This window comes from Doryrhamphus excisus, chromosome 2, assembly GCF_030265055.1.
Source record: "Doryrhamphus excisus isolate RoL2022-K1 chromosome 2, RoL_Dexc_1.0, whole genome shotgun sequence".
Lineage (NCBI taxonomy): Eukaryota > Metazoa > Chordata > Actinopteri > Syngnathiformes > Syngnathidae > Doryrhamphus > Doryrhamphus excisus.
Window position 1 is genome coordinate 7,898,325 of NC_080467.1, and position 24,260 is coordinate 7,922,584.

General features: G+C 39.8%; 1 protein-coding gene across 7 annotated transcripts in view; it reads right to left on the bottom strand.

Moving 5' to 3' along the window:
* znf618 (zinc finger protein 618) overlaps window positions 1–24,260 on the bottom strand; it is a 51,817-nt gene that overhangs the window by 6,870 nt on the left and 20,687 nt on the right. For 2 of the 7 annotated variants that reach the window (XM_058065062.1, XM_058065058.1), the window contains exons 6-15: window positions 24,007–24,142; window positions 10,806–11,139; window positions 9,389–9,466; window positions 9,277–9,318; window positions 5,174–5,263; window positions 4,957–5,037; window positions 3,203–3,292; window positions 2,739–2,828; window positions 972–1,049; window positions 641–685 (exon numbers count right to left, since the gene is read on the bottom strand). In XM_058065062.1, the coding sequence (XP_057921045.1) occupies window positions 641–685; window positions 972–1,049; window positions 2,739–2,828; window positions 3,203–3,292; window positions 4,957–5,037; window positions 5,174–5,263; window positions 9,277–9,318; window positions 9,389–9,466; window positions 10,806–11,139; window positions 24,007–24,075 (997 nt within the window). In that variant the 5' untranslated portion in view covers window positions 24,076–24,142. Of the gene's footprint in view, window positions 1–640; window positions 686–971; window positions 1,050–2,738; window positions 2,829–3,202; window positions 3,293–4,956; window positions 5,038–5,173; window positions 5,264–9,276; window positions 9,319–9,388; window positions 9,467–10,805; window positions 11,140–19,285; window positions 19,706–24,006; window positions 24,146–24,260 lie in introns of those variants that run through there. The other 5 variants (XM_058065061.1, XM_058065059.1, XM_058065063.1 and 2 more) reach the window with 5 other exon arrangements.

Sequence of the window (24,260 nt, forward strand, 5' to 3'; positions counted from 1 at the left end):
GCCACCTTGACAACAAAGTTAAGATGTGATGTTTTGTTTCCGATAGCTTAGCATTATACTGACCTACATTGGACTGCTTTAGCATCTGTCATGCACAACCTTGGCCCCCCGGATCCTTCAGTTTTTCTGTATGCAGCCCACGCTGGGAAAACGTTGGATACCTCTGATATAGCAAAATAACCTCGCCCTTTTCTTTTATTCCTTCTGAAATGTACTTTATTAACATAAAAAATCCAAAATGTTTATGTTTTCAAAGGGTAAGAGCAATTAAAATAAGTGTTGACTTAACGACTAATGGGAAATATAGGTCCCAAGGGGAAACCAGTTGAGACCTCCTGATTTAGAGTGTTTAGATCAGGGGGTGGGGAGTAAAGGGGGGCCCCTGTTTTATGTTCTCTGAGGCTCACGCTTAGAAAAGCCCTGATCTAAGCGTTCTCCAAATGTACAATAAAGCTAATGTTCACCCCCTTAAATAGAAATCCTCCCAATGGTGATGAAAGCAAATGCAGCATGAGGAGAATCACAATGGCTCGCAGAGAAATAAAGGTGACATGAAATGGGGAGAGCTGCTGCATGCGCATACTGTAATTTGTTTATAGCCAAAAAGGTGGGGTCGGGGATGGTGGGGGGGAGGACTTACTCTGAGGTGTAGGGAAGGAAGTGGCCACCAGAGGGCTCGGAGTTCCTGCAAACAGGAAAATGGGAGTTTCAGTGCAAAGATGCTGTTGTATTTGTATTTTGCTTAATTTCATTTGATTTAAAATGTGTCTGATACGACTGGCCACCATTAATGTAAACAAATAGAAATAATAGCTTACAGATAATAAAGCAATAGAACCACACCCATCTGCGCCTTTTGAGGCATGAACAAAGCTGTACGTACAAACAACAGGATGCATAGGAGGCAAAAAAAACTATTCAATAGACATTTTGGCAAACACAAAATGGAAATTTGGAGTCTAAAAACTCACCGCTTGAATTCTGTGAGCTGTTTGTGTCCACCAGACTCGACTGTAATGCATTCTCCACTTTCCGTCTGAAGTGACTGTCTGCGTAAATAGCAAAAAAAAACAAGAGAATCGAATTGCAGTGAGGTATATTGTGGATAATTCAAAGGGTGTTTCACTTTATAAGCCACCGTGACTGTGAAGATGGGGTAAAATGTGCAATAGTAATTTTTTTTAACATCATTTCAATCAATAGTCGCGGCAAATCAATCATCGTCTCATCAAATGATCACATTTAAGCTCATCACACATGAGTTTAAATTGCTGCTCTTCACTCCCCGTCTTTTTGACCCACTTTTTTAAAAGACGTGCGCACGCTTTAAATAGATCTTTATGGCAAAGTGCTCATCTAGAAAAGAGTTTTGGAAGGCTGGGGCTTGTCATGTATCATAAAACAACGTCAATGACTTTGTATGACAGTTGCCGTTTGATGGTTTGTTGGTATTGAGTTTCCGTTTGTACTTTTAGATTGTGATTTAACAAAAAAAACAATGAAATATAGGTTACAATGGAAAAAGAAATAATCTGTTCCAGAATCAACTTGTCACTACCATAAAACCCTAATTAACTTCACACTCTTTATTTTTTTTAAGTAACATTTTCACATACTTCAAAGTCATGCAAGTGCAAAGGTCTCATCTTTCAGCTGAAATGTATAAGATTTGTTCAACTTCAGAGAAAACTATGGTCAAATGGCGCCTTCTGAGTGTTCGCATTTTGAGGCAAAGCCACCCAGCCTGCACATCACCGGACAATTCACTTTTCACTGGGCTCCTTCATTTGCTCAATGCAATCCATCTTATTGCTAATAACGTCATGTGTCACCCTGACAGGCCCCTAGACAATTACACAAGCATGTAATTACACTAATGATAAATACCTACTTCACAATGTGTCCACAATGCAGCCCCGTCATGCTTAAATACATTGTCGAGTACTCACCACCCCCACATTGAAAAATCATAGGGGTGTCCTTTTTTAAATTTTGTAAAAAGTTACATGTTTTTAAAATACAGCTGTGAAATGAGTAAACATTTTAATCAAATTAGTTTTCAAATAAATGCCTGTAAATGTGTTTGTAGTAGTTTTTTTAACAGTAACAGAACATTTCAATCACACTTTATCAGCATTATCGTGAGCCGTAAAGTGTTGCGTTCAAAGACACCAAGTAACACAAGTTGAATTCACGTGTTCCGAGTGGAGATTTATTTTCTGGGATTATCGAGCATACTTCAATGCGGCAAATTGTACTTTCACAGTAACAGTTACATCAGTGAGAGATATGAATATCCATCAACAGTCTCTCTAGACCACACTTAATAAAAAAGGTGTTGTGATTTTCAGCATGTCCGTGAATGCACCTCGCCATCATCTATGATGTGCCGCACGACAATAAACAAACCCACGGGCTGCACTTTGGACACCCCTGCTGTTTGATGGAATAATGGTTATTACAAAGAGAAAGGGGGGGTCATTTTTATTCCAAATGTGGATCCAAAATCGGAGAAGTGGTTCACGTTCTGAATGAAATAATGTACTACAGGTCGTACAGGCAGTCGGAGGTGCACGTCACGTAGAGACTGGCCTCAAAACTGGAACAGGCAAAATGCAACATCGACGCATACAATCGTATTCAAAAGGTCAAAATGGGTGCCGTGTATACAAAATGCATGTGGCGGAAACTCTGATAGTGTTCTTTTGAATGCTTTAGAATAAACAATGCTTGCTTACTTTTTATCCTCTCAGTTTGGCTGTGGCCAAACTTACTCATGTCCAAGCTGCCGCACTCCTGCACCCGTGACGTCTTCAGATCAAAAGAGCCTAAGTAGGAAAAGGTGAAATTCAGCACAGATTGTAATGGCCATTACATTTGAGCATAGGTTCACAAGAGTCAGGTGCGTACATATTATTTCTACACGTGTCAAGAATTGTGTTTTTGGACCAACACCAGCCAGACCTCACTGAACTGGTAATCTGTTTTTCATGGGAGTTACTCATTACTGATTTTTTTTCTTTGCTTTATTTGTTTTTTCTTCTAAATGTGTTAGCTCACTCAACAACACACCACACACAGTCTGTATGTTTGCAGAAGAAGATGATCATCAACTTCATAAGTCAATCAAGGTCTTCAAAAGACATGAACGGTTCAGGTTAGACATTGTTGCAATAACAGTACAGCGAAAACATGGGCTTACTCATCGGTGTGTGAAGGGCAACATGTTCCTGGTATGGGTTGAAGTATTTGTACTGCTTCCCACAGAACTCGCAAACAAAGCTACCCGTTTCTGCAGACAACAAAACACACAGCTGGAATAAATAAAAGACAATGCCACATATCAGTTCATATTTCAAAGTGCTTATGTACGTGGTTATACACGGAACAAAATGGACCAGGGGTGTTCAAAGGCTCATTCTTTAATTAGCCTCTGGCACATAGTAGAAATAAAATTAAAACACAAAGCAAAAATGGGAATATGGAGCAAAAAGGCACGATATAAAAGAGAAACCGCTGAAATGCTGATTCAAACAACTAATGACAAAAAGCTTTGTCGGATCTAAATCTTAAGACCAGTCAAAAAAATAGCATATTTAGAATATGCGATTAGAACATTTGGATCTTAATTAGGTTTTAAATAGAGATACAATATACAAAAACAGGAGGGGGGAGTGAGACAAAAACATTTGGAAATAGTAATTACAAGACATAATCCTAAATAAAGTGAAATAGGTTGTTTTTCACCCGATCAAACGTTTAAAACCACAGGCTGTAAAAGCCAAAATCTGCTCAAAATTCTCATTTGACACGGCCATGCCCTCCTGGTGGCTTAAGCTAAGAAGCGTTCTCTTCTTGAAGGTGGTCAGATGGTGGAGCTGCATGAGCAAAGCCTCTGGTAGCGAGCCACTGCTGCTGAGGACGGACAAACTAAGTCATTCTACATTTTAGAAAGGTCCTGAGAATTACGGAACAAAAACAGTGAAATGGACCCAAATGGAGTTACACCTGCGGAAGATCCCATTGGCTGTCTGTGAAGACACAAGGCGGTCCTGGACCCAAATTAAGGCCCCTACTGGTGCCGACTGAAGAGCAATAACCATCAGACGCCATCTGCAGGAAATCAAAGACCTGGTCTTCTTCGACGCCACGGAATTGCCCGTTTAGATTTGGCAGGGAACATCAAACATGGGACATTGAAAGGTGGCTTCCAAGGAGATCCACCTGGTAGGGGGGGTTCCATCATTAAAAAGGTTTTTTCATTCAGTGGAACACTGGAGCTTTGGGTGGTGCAGGGTCGTAAAACGGTGTGGATGGTTAAGTGCGGATGTTGCAGCGGGCATCCCTCATGACCGAGGATCCTGGTCTGTGTGGCAACAACTGGGTTCCTCAACAGGACAACGCTGCAGTTCCCAATGTTGGCTTGACCAAGTACTTCTTCAGGGAGAACATTTGGGGATGGATGGCTAGGGAAGTTAATAAAAATGTCCATCGGCTCCATCTTCACCACTTAGCCTCTTGGAAACACACGCCTCAAGCATGCCCAAACTAATTTTTGAAGTGATTAACAAGAACGGTGGAGCTACTCATTACCGAGTCCTACTGAGAAATTTGTTTTGTTCTGGTTTGGAGAGTTTTTTGAGCAATGGTCTTTTGATCAGCTGATAAACAGCCTATTTCAGTTTGTTGTGTTCAATAAATGACTTTCAAAGTGCTTTTTGTCACACTCCCCCTTTTTGCTTTTGCGTATTGTAGCTCTACTTAGAACCTAATTAGGATCCAAATGTGCAAAAGGTACATTCTAGCTGTTTCGCTGGTCTTTTGATTGGGTCTGTGTGTATGTATGTATGGGTCATATTATTTTAGTGTGGCACTGATACCATTATCTTAATTATGCCCAAGTTGCACATAACAAGTTATGGGATCTGATGAACAAAGTACATTAAATAGTCTTACTTGGTCCAATTTTATGGTAGGCTTCAATGGGCTCCTCTTCTTTAAGGCCGTCGACAGGCAGCATGACCTGCTCATATGGATCTGAAGTGGGCGGGGCAAAGAGATGGATGTATTTTTCAGAAATTAATTTAAAAAATATATATTTTTGTACAGTTCCCACCCCCTCCCCAATGAAATTTGCCATGCAAAGTGTGCAGCAAGAAGCCTGAGTTTTTACCATCTACTGCATGCAGGTCACGGTGTTCCTGAAAGCAGCTGTAGTATTTATACTTCTTGCCGCAGATGTCACAGGAGTAACGGAAGCTACCTAACAGATGAGCAGATAGAGAAAGAAATTAGCATTTGTTGATTGAGGGCCACACAGACAATAACATCCTTAACCTGACAGGCAGTATTTTGTGGACAACGGAATCTAAACAGTAATAATAGCAAGATAAAACTACAAGAGAATATTTGACACAGAGGGCAGATACAAGGTTTAAAAAAAACAAAAAACAACTGAAAACATCATTGCACTAATAGGATATCTCCTTGTTTATCTTCCGAGCTTGTTAGGAATATCAAGTCAGGTGTGCAGGCTAAAAGAACATTAAATTAAGGCTGCTAATTTGGCCACATTAGGGAAGGCAGTTCAGCCAGGTGGCTGTTAACAACAGAACACTCAAAGCACCTCTTGGCACAGTGAAATCCTCGCCATGAGCCATCTGTTGCATAAACAGCATGCCAAAAACAGCCAATGGAAGATAGAAATCAATTTCAATCTTATTTCCAATCACTCGGGTCCGATGCCGAGGAGCCATCATTGTGCAAATCCATGTGACAAATGGCTGACGGCAAAGCAGTAATGTCTTGCTTTTCTGTAGCCCACCTTATTCTTACAGTAACACTAAATATCAAGCATGGAATGTGGAGAGTTTGTCATTTCCCTGCCTTGTAAACCATGCATTTCCACCAACAATCTCCATATATTAACATATTTCTGGTGGATGGATAGTGCATCTCCCAATTACATATTGGCGAGAAACTGTAAAACATTTCAGAAAACATGCATTCATTTTCTATACCGCTGGTCTATTAGGGACGCAATGGTATGCTGGAGCCTATCCCAGCTGACTTAGGGCGAGAGACGGTACATTGACAGGGCAAACAACCTTTCATACTGACATTCACATCTATGGACAGTTTAGAGTCTCCAATTAACCCAACATAGATATTTTGTGGAATGTGGGAGGAAACCGCAGAAGAAGAACATGCAAACTCCACACAGAGATGCCTAAGCACAGATACAAAGATAGATCTTCCAGATCTCCAGACTGTGTAGCCAACATGCTAAGCAGCAGTGCTGTGCCAACATGACACGGCTGAGATTGAGCGCAAAAAAAGGTTCCTCTCATTCTGTGAGGAAGTGGTAAGTTTTTGGATTTTTTGTTATCGTTTCCCACTCCGTTTGAACTTGAGGTACATGGGAGTGACTTGCTATGCTAGCTGTGGCTGGCTGTCATGCGCCTGTAGTGATGCTGCAGCCTGCGCTAATGTGATGTAAATAAATAATGGTAATGTAAAAATGACTGTCTTTCAGGCTTTAATAAGGTTTAAACCCTTAGTTAGAAAGTCACAAAAAGATTTTCTATGCTTCATCCAGGGCTCTACATTAAAAACAAAAATGACTTGCCCATGGGGAATCCTTAAGGTGAGAACTACTTGTCCGAACTTTTTGTGGCATCACATGAGAATCTCAAATAAAGATTAAATGATTATCATTTCTTGTGGTTGTTTTCCTACATAGATCATGATTAAAAAGATCAAATTGTGAAGATGTATGTTAACATGGCATGCCATACTACCTTAGACATCGTAGTCGTAGTAAGCAGTGATATTTATTTAAGTTGTGCACCACAATGAAACATCATTGAATAGAAACATTTGTGTACAGTAAAGTCTCGTTATATCGATATCGGTTATATCGAAGTACTGCTTATTACGATACTATTTTCATTTCCCGGCAAATTTCTAGTCTTTTATGATATAATTAGTTCCGGTTAGTACAATGCCCTTTTGATCTCCCGCCAGCCAATTTGGTCTGCTTATATCGATACAAAAGCAGCTTAAAGCTGAATCAATATTTGCTTAAGGATTTCAATACCACCATTAACGAAATCTGTAAACGGCGTATTGTTTGATTTTCGGCTAACACCGTTTCGGCTTTTCCACCGACGGACGGTAATTAGAGGATTACAGGTAATTAATATGAGGTAAGTATTAAACAATCTTTTGAAGTAAAGGAGTAAATATTTGTATAATTTAGAGGGAAGATTCAGTGAATAGACTTAGTGTTTTCAGATGTACTACTGATAAATTATGAAAGTAAACTTACGGTATTGCTTGATCAAAGAACCAATCTCTTGTTGTTTGAAATAAATCAATACACTTGTATCTTAAAGATTAATATGATAAGTAAATCTACAATACTAGTAAACATCAAAAGGGATGAAAGCAGGTATAAATTGGAGTTGTGAAGCTCGTGAAGCGTTTTAGAGATAAGATCCGCACGGACAATTGAATTATTGATACAGGAAATGTAGAAATGTTAAACAATATTGAATCTTTTGTGTTAAAAGGTGAAAAGGGGAAGCAGAAGAAAATGGAAGATTTTTTTTAAGTATTGCAGAATAAGTAATGTAAACGTTGCAGTTTTTGTTTTCCATACATGTATTTAATTGTGTTGTATTCAGATATCTTTTTATCGCTTGCAATAATCACTGTTTTTCATATGTACATGCTGGCGTTCGTGGTTTCTCTCGTGTGTATAGAACAATGTCGAGTGCATTATTGAATATTTACTCAGAGTCACTATTGCAAGAGTGCGTTATGAAAATAATAAACGTTGAAAAAAAATGTGACCCATCTGACTTTAACCGAATTGTGTTATGTAAATGAATGCAATAATTTTTTGCTACAATGTTTATGGTTTTGTCTGCTGAAGCGTGAGGATTTTGCATTGGTTGAATTTTAGAAAAGAAATAGTCATTAAAAAAGTGTAAAGATGTTTTTATTGAATGCATAAGTTTATTTTTCACTTCACTACAGTACAAAAGCATGCTAGATACGCAATCCATGAACTCAAGGAGAAAATTACATGCCATATCAAAGATCCCCCATTTATCGCCCACTTTTAATGCAGTTCGGCGCAGGATCGGATATATCGATAGTCCGGTTATATCGATATTTTTTCCGACTCCCGAGAATATCGATATAATGAGACTTTACTGTACATCGTTATTGTCGAGCCCTGTTCATCTATAAAAATATTCAGTCTTTTAATATTGAATCCTACTTCGCGAAAATGTACTTAATGCGGTCGTGTCCGGAAGCAATTACCATGATAAACCAGGGATTACTGTACGTGTATGCAGGGTCATTAACTGTACCGTCATAGCATCCAGACACATCTGGCAGCCATTTCAATCAAATGAGGAAAATCTCATTTAGCATGTTCTGTAGCGTGTAGCGCAAACCTTATTGAGTCAGGATATCATTTATTGTGCTTATAGTATTTAGCATCCTACAATATTTTCTTCCCATAAATCTGGATAAAAACTATATCTATTAAAATCCTAGAATACAGCCATTCAGCCCTTGATTTCGTTCTGTTTTTATTTTCCACAATCACCATAAAACAAGGTTAAAGATAGACCACTGGCGACCATGTTGGCATAGAACTGACCATCTGGATTTTAGATACTTCTCATTGGTTTTGATGAATGGCTGTGGGCTATTTCAGCAAGCAAGTGTGGGAAAATCCTGACACTATTCAAACAAAACATCCAAACCGGTTCCATTTTATTTGGGTGGCTTTAAAAGCGCTGCACTTTCCTGATAAGAATGTTATATTTTGAAAAATGTGATTTTAATGAGCGCAATCATCAAGTAGACAAGTATACAAGCCTTCTTAAGAATCTAATCTATCATATTTTGCCAGGCATCTTCTGTGCCCTACTTATTCAAACAGACCTTTTGGTTCCAGATGTTTGTATTTTTATACATACAACAACAGATTGTATCTGTCAGCATAAAGCCGGCTGTGCTTTTTAACATTACCCTACTATTGCGCATGTAGGAAGATTTAAAAATAACTCCAGAAGTTCGAGGTAGGAGTATTTTTAGTCCTAATCAAACGTCCAGTATGAATCCTTGGAGGGATTTTAAGGTGCATGTGGAAAAAAAATGGCCTCCGACACCACACGGTAGTCTTCTGTGGTGGACGGTCCGTCATTAGCTTTTTATTCGGCCTAAAAAATAACTTTGTAAAAGTATACTCACTGTTAGGCGCTGGTTGTAGATCCGCAACCATGCCTTCAGATTCTACAATATGGTGGGAAAAAGCAGCCTTCTTAGGGCATGTTTAAACAACAACAATGATGTAGTCTTTTACCTCTGTGTGCCCTGACATGTGTCTGAAAGCAGTTGTAGTACTTGTACTTCTTCCCACAGACTCCGCATATGTAGGAACCTACACAGAGAAGTCATGTCAGTGCATAATGTCACAGAAAAGCAACTGAAATTAACCAACATACCAGGCCAGGATAAAGATGCCAGGATAAAGATCCTAAAAGATGCTAAAGATGCTAAAACAGGGCTTGAAAGTTGCGTACGCAAAAGTTGGTATTTATAAATATAAACTTAGCGTGAGAGTGTGCGCAAGGGTAGGCCAACGCTGTGGTTGGCGTACGCACCTTTTGGAGACACGGCATATTGGAAGCGGTGAAGTGAAATCACATTGTAGAAATAAACACGCTATGGAAGCCATGTATCCATCATTGCATGAAAACATCACGCCATTGTGGAAAGTCTTGTTATTTATTTGACTGACCATTATGCACATATCCGGATGAAAATAAAATAAAACCGATATACGAAAAACACAACGCAGTGCTTCAATACTTCATAATTTGATGTCATGATAATATGATGTGTTGGATGACAAACATATAGTATAACACAAACATCAGGTTAGCAATTAAATGATTGCATGGCACAGAGCTAATATGCTAATAAGTGCTCCCTCTCTCACTTTTCTTTGGACAGTTGTGAATCCAGGGAAATGCAACTCATGCTCATGAAATTTGGCCACAGTATTCACGAGGTACTTTGCATTGACCATACATGGTAAAATGTGGGTGTGTCGAGGGTGGGATGAGGGGTAAATCTCGCTGTGCAAACTTGTAGGTGGAGTGTGGTTTATCAAGGGACAATTGTGTGCAGGTGTGCGTACGAACTTATAGAATTCTATATAGAATTTATAGCAAATGTTGTATGAATGAGGACAGAGGTGCTCTCCAGGCCTCATTGTAATCTAATGCTATCGTCATATACCGATGGATAAAACAAGGAAAAGTTCCAAATGTAATTAAAAGACTATAAAACTCCCCATCAGAGTTTGATTCCTAGGCAAGTTTTAACGGTATGGTTTGATGTGTGTAAGCAACAAGCGGAGCATGTGTTTACCGTACATTGGTCTGCCGCGTGTTACTTTAGCAGTGGTTAGCGAGTATAATCCAGTCTTACAAGTAATTGGATGAGAATATCAACATTGTCGTCAATGCCATTGTGAAGAGTTGTGGATTGTTTCTTTTAACTTCAGTCCAAAATGACCAAACAACAAACTTCAAGCATTGCCGAGAAGCAACCTTAAAAGGGTCGGGGAGAAGCTTGTTGTGCCGTCATTTTGGATTAACTCTCACAAAAGGGACCCGGCTTTCCAAAGTGAATTTTCATGAATATTTTGCAGTACTTTGTGGTGTGTGAAGAAAGGTTAAATCTGTTGAAATGACAGTACATATTTAACACACCTATGCATGAGTCTGTGCTCTTCGTTGGAGGTGGTGTGCCAAGGGCGAACATACCCTCCGTCTGAGTTCTACGAGATCCGCCTCCGCTGCCTTTGGGGTCGCTCCCTCCGATGACGACGCAAATCTCCGCCGGGTTGGTGGCATCACAGACGCTGCCGTTGCTGGTCTCCACGGTGCCCGGCTCCTTCTTTATCGTGACGGGAGGGGAGTTGGCGTCCTTACTGGTGGCGGCTGATGTTGAAGGCTTGCCGTTGCTCCCGTCGCTCCCTTGCTCCTTGCCGGGATTGGGTGCCTCTGGCGCACTCATGACTCCGCCTCCTCTGAGCCTGGACTCCTGGATGGGTTAACAGAAAAGTGGACATGTTATTCAGAAAAATGACAAAGTACGACCGGAAATACTTTACTTTGCGTTTTTGCAACCTCATCTGATTTTCATCAGTTTAGCTTGGAATATGAGCTTGTACAAATACGAGTACAAACCTTGATGGCGTTCTGGCCAAAAAAAAAATGCCACAAGGTATGCTGGTAAACCAGAAGCACTACCAGTGATGCTGCAATATATTACATTGTTTTACATAATGCTTGATGGGGCCCAGCCTCATCAGCTATGGGAAGCTGAACTACAGTATATCCATGCAAACCTCCACGGGGACGCCATTTTTCTGCGCAATACAACATTTGCATGAGTTCGGAAAACATTCATCTCTTTTAGTCAAACCCCGAATAGATGCAGTCATGCTGACTGACTGACATTAGGGGACAACAAAAGCGTTATCCATGGTGAAAAGGTTGCCTTAAGTTGCTCATACAGGACCTTTCATGGCCCATACCTTTGTGCTACTCAGATTCACAGAACTATCCAAAATCTACACAGCTTGACACTTCAGCACATGACTATAAAAAGTAATGTGAGCAGAATGTTCTCAAAATGAACCGAGCAAAACTGGGATAAACCTGGATGACTGACATTGCAGAAAGAGTGGAAAAATGGTCATATAAGAATAACAAATTCCCAATCTGGTTAACTCCAGTATACAGTACATGTAATGGGCTGGAAGGGTACCAAAACAGTCTTGCACATACCAATTGCTTAATATTTACCACTGGACTGTCTCCCGTGTCACTCGATAGTGTGTTCTGCTTCTGATTCGGCGTTATAAGGTTGTGATGTCACCACTAAAGTGTACCATACGGAAAAGGAAAGGTGCGATGATGAGCATAGAACACAATGCGGCAATAGCTTAGCAATGAAAGCTATGCATTGTTGTTGCGGCTGCTCAACACAATACGACTCCGTCAACAGCAACAATGAAGAACAAGAATGGAATGTGCGAAACGTGCACCTGAGCCCTTCTAGAACCCCCTTCCAGGCCATTTGGGCTGCATCTGCTCGTTTACATGCGGCTTTAAAGGGAAAAATGGAAATGGAAACCATGACATTTAAATGTCAAATGGAAAGTATACAATTTGAAATGCCAAATAGTTAAGGCTGAATGCAAAGGGTGGGGGGGTGACTATTTACGTATTTTTTTTACGCAAATTGCAACATTTTAATTTCTAATCTCCTAATGTTTTATTTTCTTTTACTGCACGTTCCAAATGCCAGTTTGTGTATTCCATTGTCATCGCTGGGGTTTATTATGTCTTATTTTCATGATAAAGCAACACTATTACCAGTCAAAGTACATTGTTTCCTCACACACACACACAACTCATGTATGAAAATGACTACATGTACAATACAATACCTCCACTGGTTCGTTTTACATATATATGTTTATGTTGGATGTAAAAAAATGGAAATATTACATGTTCACAGGCATGAAGCCAAAACTTATTTATTTTAATGTTGTAAGCCTGGATAGGACTGAAAATGAAACACACATTGTTCAAAAGAGGAAAAAAAAATGGAAAACAGTGGGGGTGCTTTTAGCTGTAAATAGTTCTGTCAATGAAGAAACCTCTTATTATCGCAATGGTCACATGACCAGTGTGGAGCGAATACACCATGAGCACCACCTCTGATAACATTAGTAATTAATATCAACAACAGGCAGGCCCTTGAATAACTAAAAAAAACATCCTGGCCTCTTAGTCATCCATATCGGTTAATACCAGTCGTGGCCTCTCGTTCGTTGGCCATCTGTTCCTTCTTTTGAAACATGCAAGCCACAAGACAGAAAAGTAAGAAGATACAGTAAACCTCGGATATATCGGAAATTCGCTCACAACGGACAGATAAAAAAGAACCAATTTTTCTGTAATGCGTTTCCAATAAAAATTCATTGCATATATCGGATTTTTTATAACGGATTTCGCCTATTTCGGACAAAATCTCCATTCCCGTTCCAATGCATTTCCATTAAATTTCCCTCGCATATATCGGATGGCCGCATCGTGGTGCTCCGATTCGCCGAATCGTGACAGGCCGCTATACGACGTCATTTGCAGCGTTGCCTGCGCGTCCAGGTACATTGGAAACATAGTCAAGGAAGTGCCTTTTTATAACGGATAAAATCCGATTTATATCCGGTATATGCGTAAAACGGACATTTTCCGGTATACGCAAACAGATTTCCCTTATATGGGACAAAACCAGTGGGAACAATTGAATCCGATATATCCAAGGTTTACTGTACAATGCATGTAAAAATAAATAAAAACACTAAAATGGTGGTAATGAGCCCAGAAGAAGCAACAAATGTTTTGGAATCCACTTTATATTTGGGATATTTGAGTTCTGCGATTGGGTGGCAACCAGTCCAGCTGGGATTTTTGCAAAAAAAATATTTGTGGCAAATTTTTTGGCCTTTTCTGGTCAAAAGCTAATATTTTCCTGAAACTTACCTATGTTCTACTGCTGATTGCTATCAAGCGAAAAAGGTCTAACGTTGTTTTGGTAGGTTCCAGGCATTTGATCAATATGGAGTTTCTCGACACACATGGTTTGAAACATACTGAATTTGTTTTAAGACACTTGACAACACTTGCACATCCTCTCTTAAGAGTCCAGCGCTTTTTTGAGGTTCCAGAAATAATTGCCCTATATTGGATCATAGTGCAGCTACAGTACTTGTGCACCATAATGAAGGACACTCTTCAGGCGAAAAACCATTTTATTCTACCACCAACCCAGGTTAAGTTCTTACCTTACCAACAAAAAAAAAGAAATCCCCTGCTTTGCGATTCAAATACACTGGAAAAGGAAAATCCAAATATAAAATACAAATTTGCTTAGGCTCCTGGAAAATGTTTGCACTCTGGGGAGGTCGGAGGAGGGGGGGAGTAAAAATAGGAGCGAGTTAAAAATGGAGGAGGGACGGGTCACTTCAATCACTGCACTGGTTTGTATTATCCAGAGTCGAGGCCGGAAAGTAATCTTTTCCTTAATCAAATGCACATTTTCTTGTCGTCTTGTAATAAATGTCTTCCAGTAAGGGGCTTGACCAATAATTTCAAAAAGCAATAATGTGAAGAAATATATAACCCCCCCCCCAGCCCTGCATCCCCACTTGAACATATACTGTATACACATCAAAGACTACTTGCTACAAACCGACGGTCTCGTAAAATTCCAATAGTATACTGTATTCTCCACAATCCCCCCCCCCCATAAAAACATTTTCAATCTATATGTTAATGCTGTGAATTAAATTTTAATAACACCAGACTTGAATCACGCAGAAATAAATCCAGAAAGATCAGGGCCCTAAAATTAGAAATTCAAGGCGGCATACGAGCTGCCACTAAAACCCTCGTAGACTAGAAGATTACATTTTTGATGAAAATCAAAATTACACTGCAAACATACCAGGGTGCGGCAAACCGTGCGCTATTGTGATTTATGGATTCATTAAATCCCCGGGAGTTTCATCCCCCCCTCCCCACCACCCCTGTTTTCCACTCGCAGAAATTAGATTTGTTTTGCAGAATTTTTTTTTCTCCACAGGCCTGCACAAGATGGACACACACACAAAAAAAAAGACAATTTTGTGTACATAACCACCGTATGTAAACAGGCCTAATTTTCACTGCAGCAGCAAATGAATGTCCCAATGCATTATTCATCAAACCAATAAGGTTCATTTTTACAAGAGAAGGGAGAGAAAGAAATATGAGCAGAATCCACACCATTTTATGCGGCCGACCTAACCCCTGAAAAGCAATTTCCCAGGGACTAATATAAATTAAGCAATTTCCAGACATTTTCAGCACAGCCACTAAAAAAAAAAGAGCAGAACAGTGGATGCCTGCAATGCTCAAAATGGATTCTAAAAAGGCCCATTTTAACCCCCCCCCCTCCATAACTTACCAATAACAGTGCTGAACAAGAAATGGCAAACAATGAAAGAAAGCAATCTTTCCATTTTAGATAATCAAAAGAAAACTAAGGCTACCGAGTTGATAAGAGCTAAAAATGATCCCTCCATATGTCTCTCAGCATTGCGGTATTTATTATTCTAACTAAAATATGGCAGCGGAACCTTTGAAGTCGACTGTCACAGAGATCGTACAAATCAGAAATCAATCTACTGTTGTATTGCTTTTATAAATTAATAAAATATCCAGCTGTAATGCAAACACAAGACGTTGGTTTATTTACTGCCTGAGACGTAAGATCAGGGCATCACAAGATCGGATGAACATGGATGTTTTTTTTGTTTGGGTATTTATTTCAAAACAAAAGCCACCGTCATGCAGTTCCAAAATCATAGGTATGAATGTTGTATGAATCACAATTTAACCACACAACATTTCAGAGCTTGAATTCCTGTTTAGTACACAGCATCGAAGGATGGCTTGTGAAGTCAAATGCCCCCTGAGGTCGTAGAAACTGGACTTCAACCACAACGAAGTCACACAAACAATATTGTTGGAAATGCTGTGTAATAAAAAAAAGTAAATTCAGCAATATTTTGGATATTTTTATGATTTGATGAGCTATTTTCATAAACATGTTCAATTCGACAAATTTGTGTTTTTTTTATTTTTAAAAAGGGTCGGTACAGGAGAAACCTAAATAAATTCATTCATTCATTCATTTTCTACCGCTTTTTCCTGGAGCCTATCCCAGCTGTCTTTGGGCGGGAGGCGGGGTACACCCTGGACTGGTCGCCAGCCAATCACAGGGCACATATAGACAAACAACCATTCACACTCACATTCATACCTATGGACAATTTGGAGTCGCCAATTAACCTAGCATGTTTTTGGAATGTGGGAGGAAACCGGAGTACCTGGAGAAAAGCCACGCATTCACGGTGAGAACATGGAAACTCCACACAGAGATGGCCGAGGGTGGAATTGAACCCTGGTCTCCTAGCTGTGAGGTCTGCACGCTAACCACTCGATCGCCGTGCCGCCGCACCGAAATAAATGTACCTCTTTATTCTCAAAAGCTCAGGGTTCTTTTTCAACATGGTCATCAAAAGATGGAGGAAGGATTTCCACCCACCGACCCTTGATTGAAAAGCAGCACCACAGTCACAGACCGGAATTTGCCCAAAATCTCGTACCGACTACACTTTTGCATTCAGTCGTATGAGCAAGCGTCTCTGAACTTTTGAGTGACTACTATTTCGCTCGCGGTGCGCAAAACATCCGACACTCAACACATCGTTTTACTTCACAAAATCTCAAATGAGCGACACAAAAAGTTGACTTCAAAATAAATGATCATGGTGAAACCCAATTTAAATAACATTTATGCTGCATCATGTCAAACTACATTTCATCCAGATCTGATCCAGACTGCACATGTGGACGTAATGGAAAGGTAACATGGGAAATCCTATTTAACATGCTCACAGGTTTCTACCTCTGTCAGATCTCATCACGCTGCCTTGTAATTTTTTCATTGCATATTTTGTTCTTTCAGATCCAGAGAAAAATCATTTAGATGAAACGTTAGCTCCTTTTTAGCGATTAAGATCTGGAAAAGATTTTAGCCGCTCAATCAATCATTGATTTTTGCAGATGACAAATGTTCGAGCCTTGGGGGAGGCCTCCCATGCATCAATTTCCTAAGATGAGATGAAATTTCAATTCGACAAACAAAAGGCAGAATTTTACTGACAGATTTATTATTATAATTTCCAACAGCTCACTGAATTTATTATGAGGACTTGAAGGTCAGCATTCAAATTATACCCCCCCCCCGGATAGCAAAATGGCAACTGCTTTCCCTCGGACTCAAATAAAAGCAAGCTGAGCAAAATGGGAAAAGTGTTTGCCGTCCACAGGATTAATAAAATAAACGCAGTATGGGATTGTTTTCCCTGCTCTGCATTTTTTGCTGGCATGCTCTTTCTTCCTTCAGTCCGCCTCCGTTTGCTATTTTGTGCAAACAACACTCCCAATCTAAAAATCTGGGACAAAATCGTCAAGTGTACAAAACAGAAAAGCAAGCAGGCCAGAAATCTGAAAATATCAAATGTTATGACTTCACTGTCAAAACTGGATAAGTAGATTTTTTTTTTTTTTACATTCTTTGAAAAATTCACCCGTAAGCAAAACCATGCAAGGCCAGAAGGAAAGAGCTGACTTGCAGCTTGCTGATGGATGCGCTTTGGGTTTTTTTTTTTTTAAAAAGGTCATTGTGAATTCATTACAGAAGGAAGTACTTTCATTATTTTTTGGAGTAAGAAAGACTGTTTTTAAATCAATAAATTAAAAATTCTGACTCTTTTGAGAAAAAAAGTCTATTCAGATGAACAAATCGTACACTAATGGATTTATCCTCCTGAAACCCGGCAATGTATTGTCCTCCTCTGTAAGAGGCTAGCGTTTCACAGCCTCATTTCAAATGCAAAACACTCAACAAGGAAAAAAAAACCTGTTGTGCTGTGGAGAGAACACCCAAGCTCAAGTCCTATGTGATTGGCTGAGGTTTAGAAACGGCAAAAAGATGCACCAAAATCTGGCTTTCATGTCAGACAATAGTCATGTCCTCCTGATGGCAAAGGCAAAAAGGCTTTCTGTCTTAGGAGGCACAAGCAATGGAGGCACAAGCAATGATTGCTCAGGTTGGACGCAGTAACATGGGGATATTACATTTCTTAAGATAATATGGTTTATGGGATGACAGAAGTCAAAGGTTATTGGACTGCAGTCCACATCAGTCGGGGTCTTCATTTGGGTCGAGGATCAGCCTACGTCTTCCTGTCCTGTCACATGCACATTTTGTCAAGTTTAAGTTTTAAGAAATTTTAAATTACAGTTTTACTGTATTCCCAAATTCAACTTTTGGCTTGATTCTCTTATAATATTGCACGTAACAAACGGCTTGTATTTTACCCTTTGATACGTCTACTTCCAGCCTTCTTGGATCACAATACTTAGTTTACACGATACTACGGTATGCTGTAAGGCACAATTTGGCAAAGTCAATAAACTCGTCAGTTTGCTGCATCAACACTAAGTTTCCCCCCTGGAACGACGGAAGAAGAAACCACAAGTCTGCAATAAAAAGGTATAGAAAAGTGATATTTAATAGTCTTTTACTCACTTCATCATTTATACATTGTTTTGGAATGTTTTCTGCATGTAAAACTAGAATTAGTCTGTAGAAAATTAGTTTTTTGGTCATATTTTTGTGTGCCTGGAATGGATTCATTTATGGATTTACATTATTTCCACTGCTTCGGTTTGAGTACGCTTCAGTTTTCCTCTGATTCTCTAATTCTGATGTCTCATGGCTGGCTTTACTACAACAGTAAACAGTAAAGTCAACTTGCATGTGTTTGGACATCAGTGCACTTTTGCTGTGTTTACATCCGCATGTGAAGCTTGTTAGGTGGCCAAAAAAAAATAACCAAGCAATACAATCACTCTCCGGTGGTTATACATTATATATCTATAAAAATGTCATGGTAGGGACGAATATATTTGCTAGAATTTCCATGTCTCATGGCTGCCTACAGGGGGCGTTATTAACATGCAGACTTAAAAATCCTCTAGCGTTCCTAAAATAATACATGCATTTTTTGGACATTAGGACACTTTAACAGTGTTTGTGTCCGCCTCTGAAGCTTGTTTGGCGAACAAAAAGCCGCTTAGAAGCGGCCTTCATGTGGCCTGACTACCGGAGTAGGAGGGGGGCAACTCTGCACAAATTTGAAGGAAAATTCACCAAAAAAAAAAAAAACATGGCTGCAGGAGGTTTTTGTGTTTAGATTGTTCCTCCCCGTCGTCGTCTTTTATGTGGCCACCATAGCTCGCTTAGCTTGCAGTACGAGTATTGTGTTCTCCGACTAATCCATACAAAACTTAAGAAATTCCAAAATAAATTTTCAAACACGAAGGGAAAACAAAATTGTGTTCGCTCATGATGGCTGCACCTGGTTAGCAAGGCGAGCACTGACTGCTGCTGCTGCGTTCATTGGGCAAGTGAAAAAGGACAAACTTGACGTTAGATTTCTTATGTAAATTTCTAATTTTTCTAAAATAAAAATGAAGAATAATTCCATAATTTGACATACCTCCAAAAGCGATGTTGCTCATGCGAAAACAGTCCGAGAAAAATCCTCCCTCCCCGGCCAGAGGTGACTGCAACAACGGCTTCCTCCCCGGAAAAAACGCGAATTAGTTACGAGGAAATTCCAAATGTGAGAAATTTCCCTCCACTGTTTTCCCCCCAGCGCTTCCACACGCTACGTTACATTTCTTAGCAAATCGCGTCAATTAGACGAGGTGTACATAGTACGATCAGGCTGCCCGTTCCAGCCTTGCAAGAAAGATGGGCTATGTCGCTGTTCCCTGTGTGGAATTTTTCGTCCGCCATGCACAAGGGCAGATTCCAAAATTACAGCGCCGGCCTGCAATAGCCTACATTAAAAAAGGAAAAAAATGGTGGAAAAAAAAACTCTGGGAAGAAGAGGAGTGAAGCGGGAGGGGGGAGTGTATGTTGGCCGACTATGAACTTACAAGGAAAAGACGTCTTGTTACGTTACATCTAGCGGGTTTGATTTTCTAAACATGTTTAACTTTAGCGTCATATTTAAGAATGATTTTTTATTAAAAATAAAATACTCAAACCAAGCTCATGTGTCAACCCACGAACCACAGCAACATTTGCTAAAATTTGCATAGTCGTCAATTGTAACATTTTGGTTGGCCAACATTTTAATTTTAAAAACCCCAATTCTGACATTTTAGGGCCTGGGCACATTGTAACAAGAACCTTGTTAGAATTCGTATTATTCTACTAAATATCTATGGTAACTAAGCCTTATATTTTCACAGGACATATCTTGTTTTCACTGCCCTTTTTTAAGAAAGTGATGAAAAGTATTTATCATTGAGCCATTTAACTGAGCTGCATTGGGCACTCTGCAGCATGTGGTTAATCCCTGACAGGCTGCAATGGGGCTGCTTTTTGAATTAGTGTTGCAAAAAAGCCAAAGAAAAAGCTAAACATTTAGTCAAACCATTCAGAATTGAAGTGTGATAGAATTAAGGACACCATGCAAATTTAGAGGGCACATTTTTCCTAGAAAAAAACTGGTTGCCTTCCAAAACTTAACAAGCACTTGACCTCAGGTTCCTGTGTCTTTTGTTTTTGGAATCATATTTATATGATATATACAACAATTTCTAATGTATACACATTCATTGAAATTACAAGGCACCTCTGAGAAAACAGCAACATATAGTTTGAGTACCTAACAATTTAAAATAATTAAAGTCACATCCAACTTTCTTTGGTCCCATGGTGGGTTATTTTGTAGTCACACTCAATTAAAAAATGCACACGCCGCTCCCTGTTAGCTAGCTAGCGTTTGACCCCATTCAAAACTAACCCTGTGATTCAGTACCTTTCTAATTTAGTTTTTAGGATGTTGTGATTAATTGTATTGAAGGCTTGTCAAATCAGTAGTAGTAGTATACTAAGACAATATAAGTATAAAGATTATATAAGTATAAAGATTTAAGTAACAATACAAGTACAGAGTTTAAACATAACTTCAAAAATATAAATAATGTACATCATACTTTACAGTTAAAATGATTAACAAAATAGAGCAAAATAGAAGCATTTCCCTTAAATCAATCTGATCTGTGTTCCCAATAAGATAAAAGAATACCAGGCCTTAAACACAAGTGAATGCATGATGTTCCTTTCACATTCATTGTGGCTAATTTAGATTGTATTGAATGCAATATCCCGATTGATAAATTATGTAATTTGAATGGCTCTTGCATTTACTGTGTTTCACCAGCAGAGGGAGCCAACGCACTTAAGAATAGTCAGTCCGTCTTGCACACTCGGTGTACAAATTACATTCTGCTTTTTTATCTCTACCTATTGATCTCCAAAATTATGGAAGCCCGTCTATTCTATTCTGAAAAAATCAGAATGGTAAGTCATAATTATGAAACTATTTATCTCTTAATTAAGACTTTTTTATCTCAAAATAATAATAACTGAGATTGTACACAGGCACCGTTAAAAGCAAGACACATGCTCTTATTGTTTGTTTCTTTCTTTCTGCTCCACCTTGTTTTCTGCCGCTTTTATTTCCCTCCTTATGCGCACCTGGCGGATGATTAAGTTCAGCCGGTGGCATCAAACCTGTTGCATGTATGTCAGTCTCGTCCTCTGTGTGTGCTTCTGAAAGTTTCCTTTTTCTACTCTGCTGTTTATTCTAATTAAAAGCCTTTGACAGGTGGGGCGAAAAGCTAATAGCATACCAGAAATTATATTACTACACATTTTCCATACACTTTTTCATATTTTGTTCATTGTAATGTCTTAAAGGGGACCAATCACAGCAGGCAGGCAGGCCGTGGGTGGAATAAATGAAAACAAACTGGAATTAGGAGCCGATTCTGGAAGATCTAGAAAGCTTTTTTGGTGGGTTATCGTGTGTAGCTGCTCTATAGGAGTCCACAACTCAACACAAGGGGCCCAAGATGAGCATAATTGGTGCCGTTTAAAAGTCATGTTAAAATCCCGCCTCATAGACCACGTCTCACACTGTCCTGTGACACCAACACTTATTTTAAATAATTTATAATAATAATTTTAATAATGGCTGACCTCCCAGCTAGAAGACCAGGGTTCAATTCCACCCTCGGCCACCTCTGTGTGGAGTTTAGAGTGCATGCGTGGGTTTTCTCCTGGGTACTCCGGTTTCCTCCCACATTCCAAAAACATGCTAGGTTAATTGGCGACTCCAAATTGTCCATAGGTATGAATGTGAGTGTGAATGGTTGTTTGTCTATATGTGCCCTGTGATTGGCTGGCCACCAGTCCAGGGTGTACCCCGCCTCTCGCCCGAAGACAGCTGGGATAGGCTCCAGCACCCCCGCGACCCTCGTGAGGATAAGCGGTAGAAAATGAATGAATGAATGAATTTTAATAATAATAATAATACATTTATAATTTTAATAAATAAATAATAATATATTTTTTTCCACCTTCTTATTAAATAGCTGGAACTTGAAACTTTCTTTGGCCCCATGCTGGGTTGTTTTGCAGTCACGCTCAATAAAAAAATGCATATGTCGTGAGTAAGCAATGTTTATGAATATTTGAAAGGCCCTTCAGAAAGCGAGGATCGACTGTACAGATATTAAAAATAATTTCAACCAAGTGTGCCGTTGACAATTATTGATGATGGAATAGTTTTCTGATCATGTTAAATAAATCTTTTTCAGGTCCTCCTGGCGCCCCTAATGTGGGTAAGGAAGGTTTCCCACACCACCCGCAGTAAAAATGGGGTTGGGGTAGCAACCTAAAAAATGTAATTTCACAATAGGTGCGGACCGGAAACAACTGACAAAAATCGGCCCTTCTGAAAATGAGTTAGTATGATTTAGTAAAGTATGAGCAGGGCAGTGTATGTGAAGAATGCATCATTTATTCATCATTCATCATGAAGCCAGAAGTCCTGCCCAGGCCGAGCAGCAGGGACATGATGTTTTGTTCAGTCTCTTTCTTATCGAAGGCGGTCAGTATCAGTAACTCACTGTGACTACAGCGTCAGTTCAGTTTCGATGTTGACTTCTCTCATTCATCATTATTTTGCTCTTCCTTCCCTTCCCTCTCCGGTCATTGGGGCCACAGGTGACCCCTCTCCCCTCTTTCCCACCTCCCTCTGGTTATAAATAGAACGTTAACCTTTCTGGAGAAACAGGCATGAAATCTCCACGGCACAGATGTGATTGTTAAAACAGACATCCAGTCAGGGCGATCACAGCTATGCTTTGCTGCATGACCGCTTGTTGAGTGGGGTTCAAGTCCAACTAGGACGCTGCGCTGATGAAGCCTCTAAAGTTATTTAAAGGATGACTTTACCGTCATGTGTCAGAACAAAGCCAGGAAACTCGAGTCTGATCACGAAGGAAAAACAAAAAAGTGCCTTGCCAGAAGCTGCAGATGGTCAAGTGGGGCTGAGTGCAGATGGCTTCTTATCCTGTTGCGCTAACAAGTCTCTGGTTTGGACCTTGCTGCCACATGGGTATGAATGCCGTATGCCAAAAAGAACACTCTCACCACCCGATAGCCTGCAGTTATTATTATTGTTAGTGATGCTGTTGCGGTGCAGGATTAGGGAGGACCTTGGAGACCCGAGTGGGGCGCTGTGAGCCTCCTTTCTGGAGGTTCGGGCCTCTCCGACTCCTGGAAAAACTCTTTTTCTTCTCACTATTGAAACAAAAAACTATTCATTTTACCCTCAAAGTAACAAATCATGAGAAATGTTTTTTCTTTGTTTTACGCCTCCCCGCAAGTCTTCTGGCGCCTCACACTTTGAAAACCCCTCCTGTAGCAGCATCACCATTCATTCAATATTCCTATTATTGTGGCTCGCAGCCTGAAGTGGTGTAGACCTGAACTGCAAATCATGGGATTGGATTTTGGATTGATTGGAAAAATCCTACTTATTCATGAAGGAAGGAATGATGCTAATGTGAGATGAATATAATCTGACGTGTCTTTTTGAGATGCGTTGTTTCAGTCTCTGGCGTATGTGAGTGACAGGAAGAAAAGCTCTGACCAAGTATGTGTGGTGATCTGTCTTTTTAAAACTGGTTTCCAGGGGGAAAATACTTTCAAACGATAAACAAGCTGATGCGGGTTATTTATAGTGTTTATGTAGGCTATCTAGAAAAGGTTCTTGCCAGCGTTGGTATGTTGAAAAACATGAGATGCTAAAATCACAAGGGAAATGGTTGTGAAGGACGGAGCAGCACATACCTGGCCGCATCTCTGAAGGACTCTGTGGAACTGAGATGGATGAAGATGAATTTGATGTGATTTGTTCATTCATTCATGAGCCATAAAAAAAACTCCAAAGCGGCCGTCAATCTTCGAGGCCATGCTGCATGTCATCCTGCTTATGAAAAAAAACAGAAAAAGCCAATTATGCAACCACAGGAATCTGGGACAAAAGGAATCCCTGACATGAATTATCGGAGGACAAGAGGCTTCTTCTCAAGGTGTTTGTAACT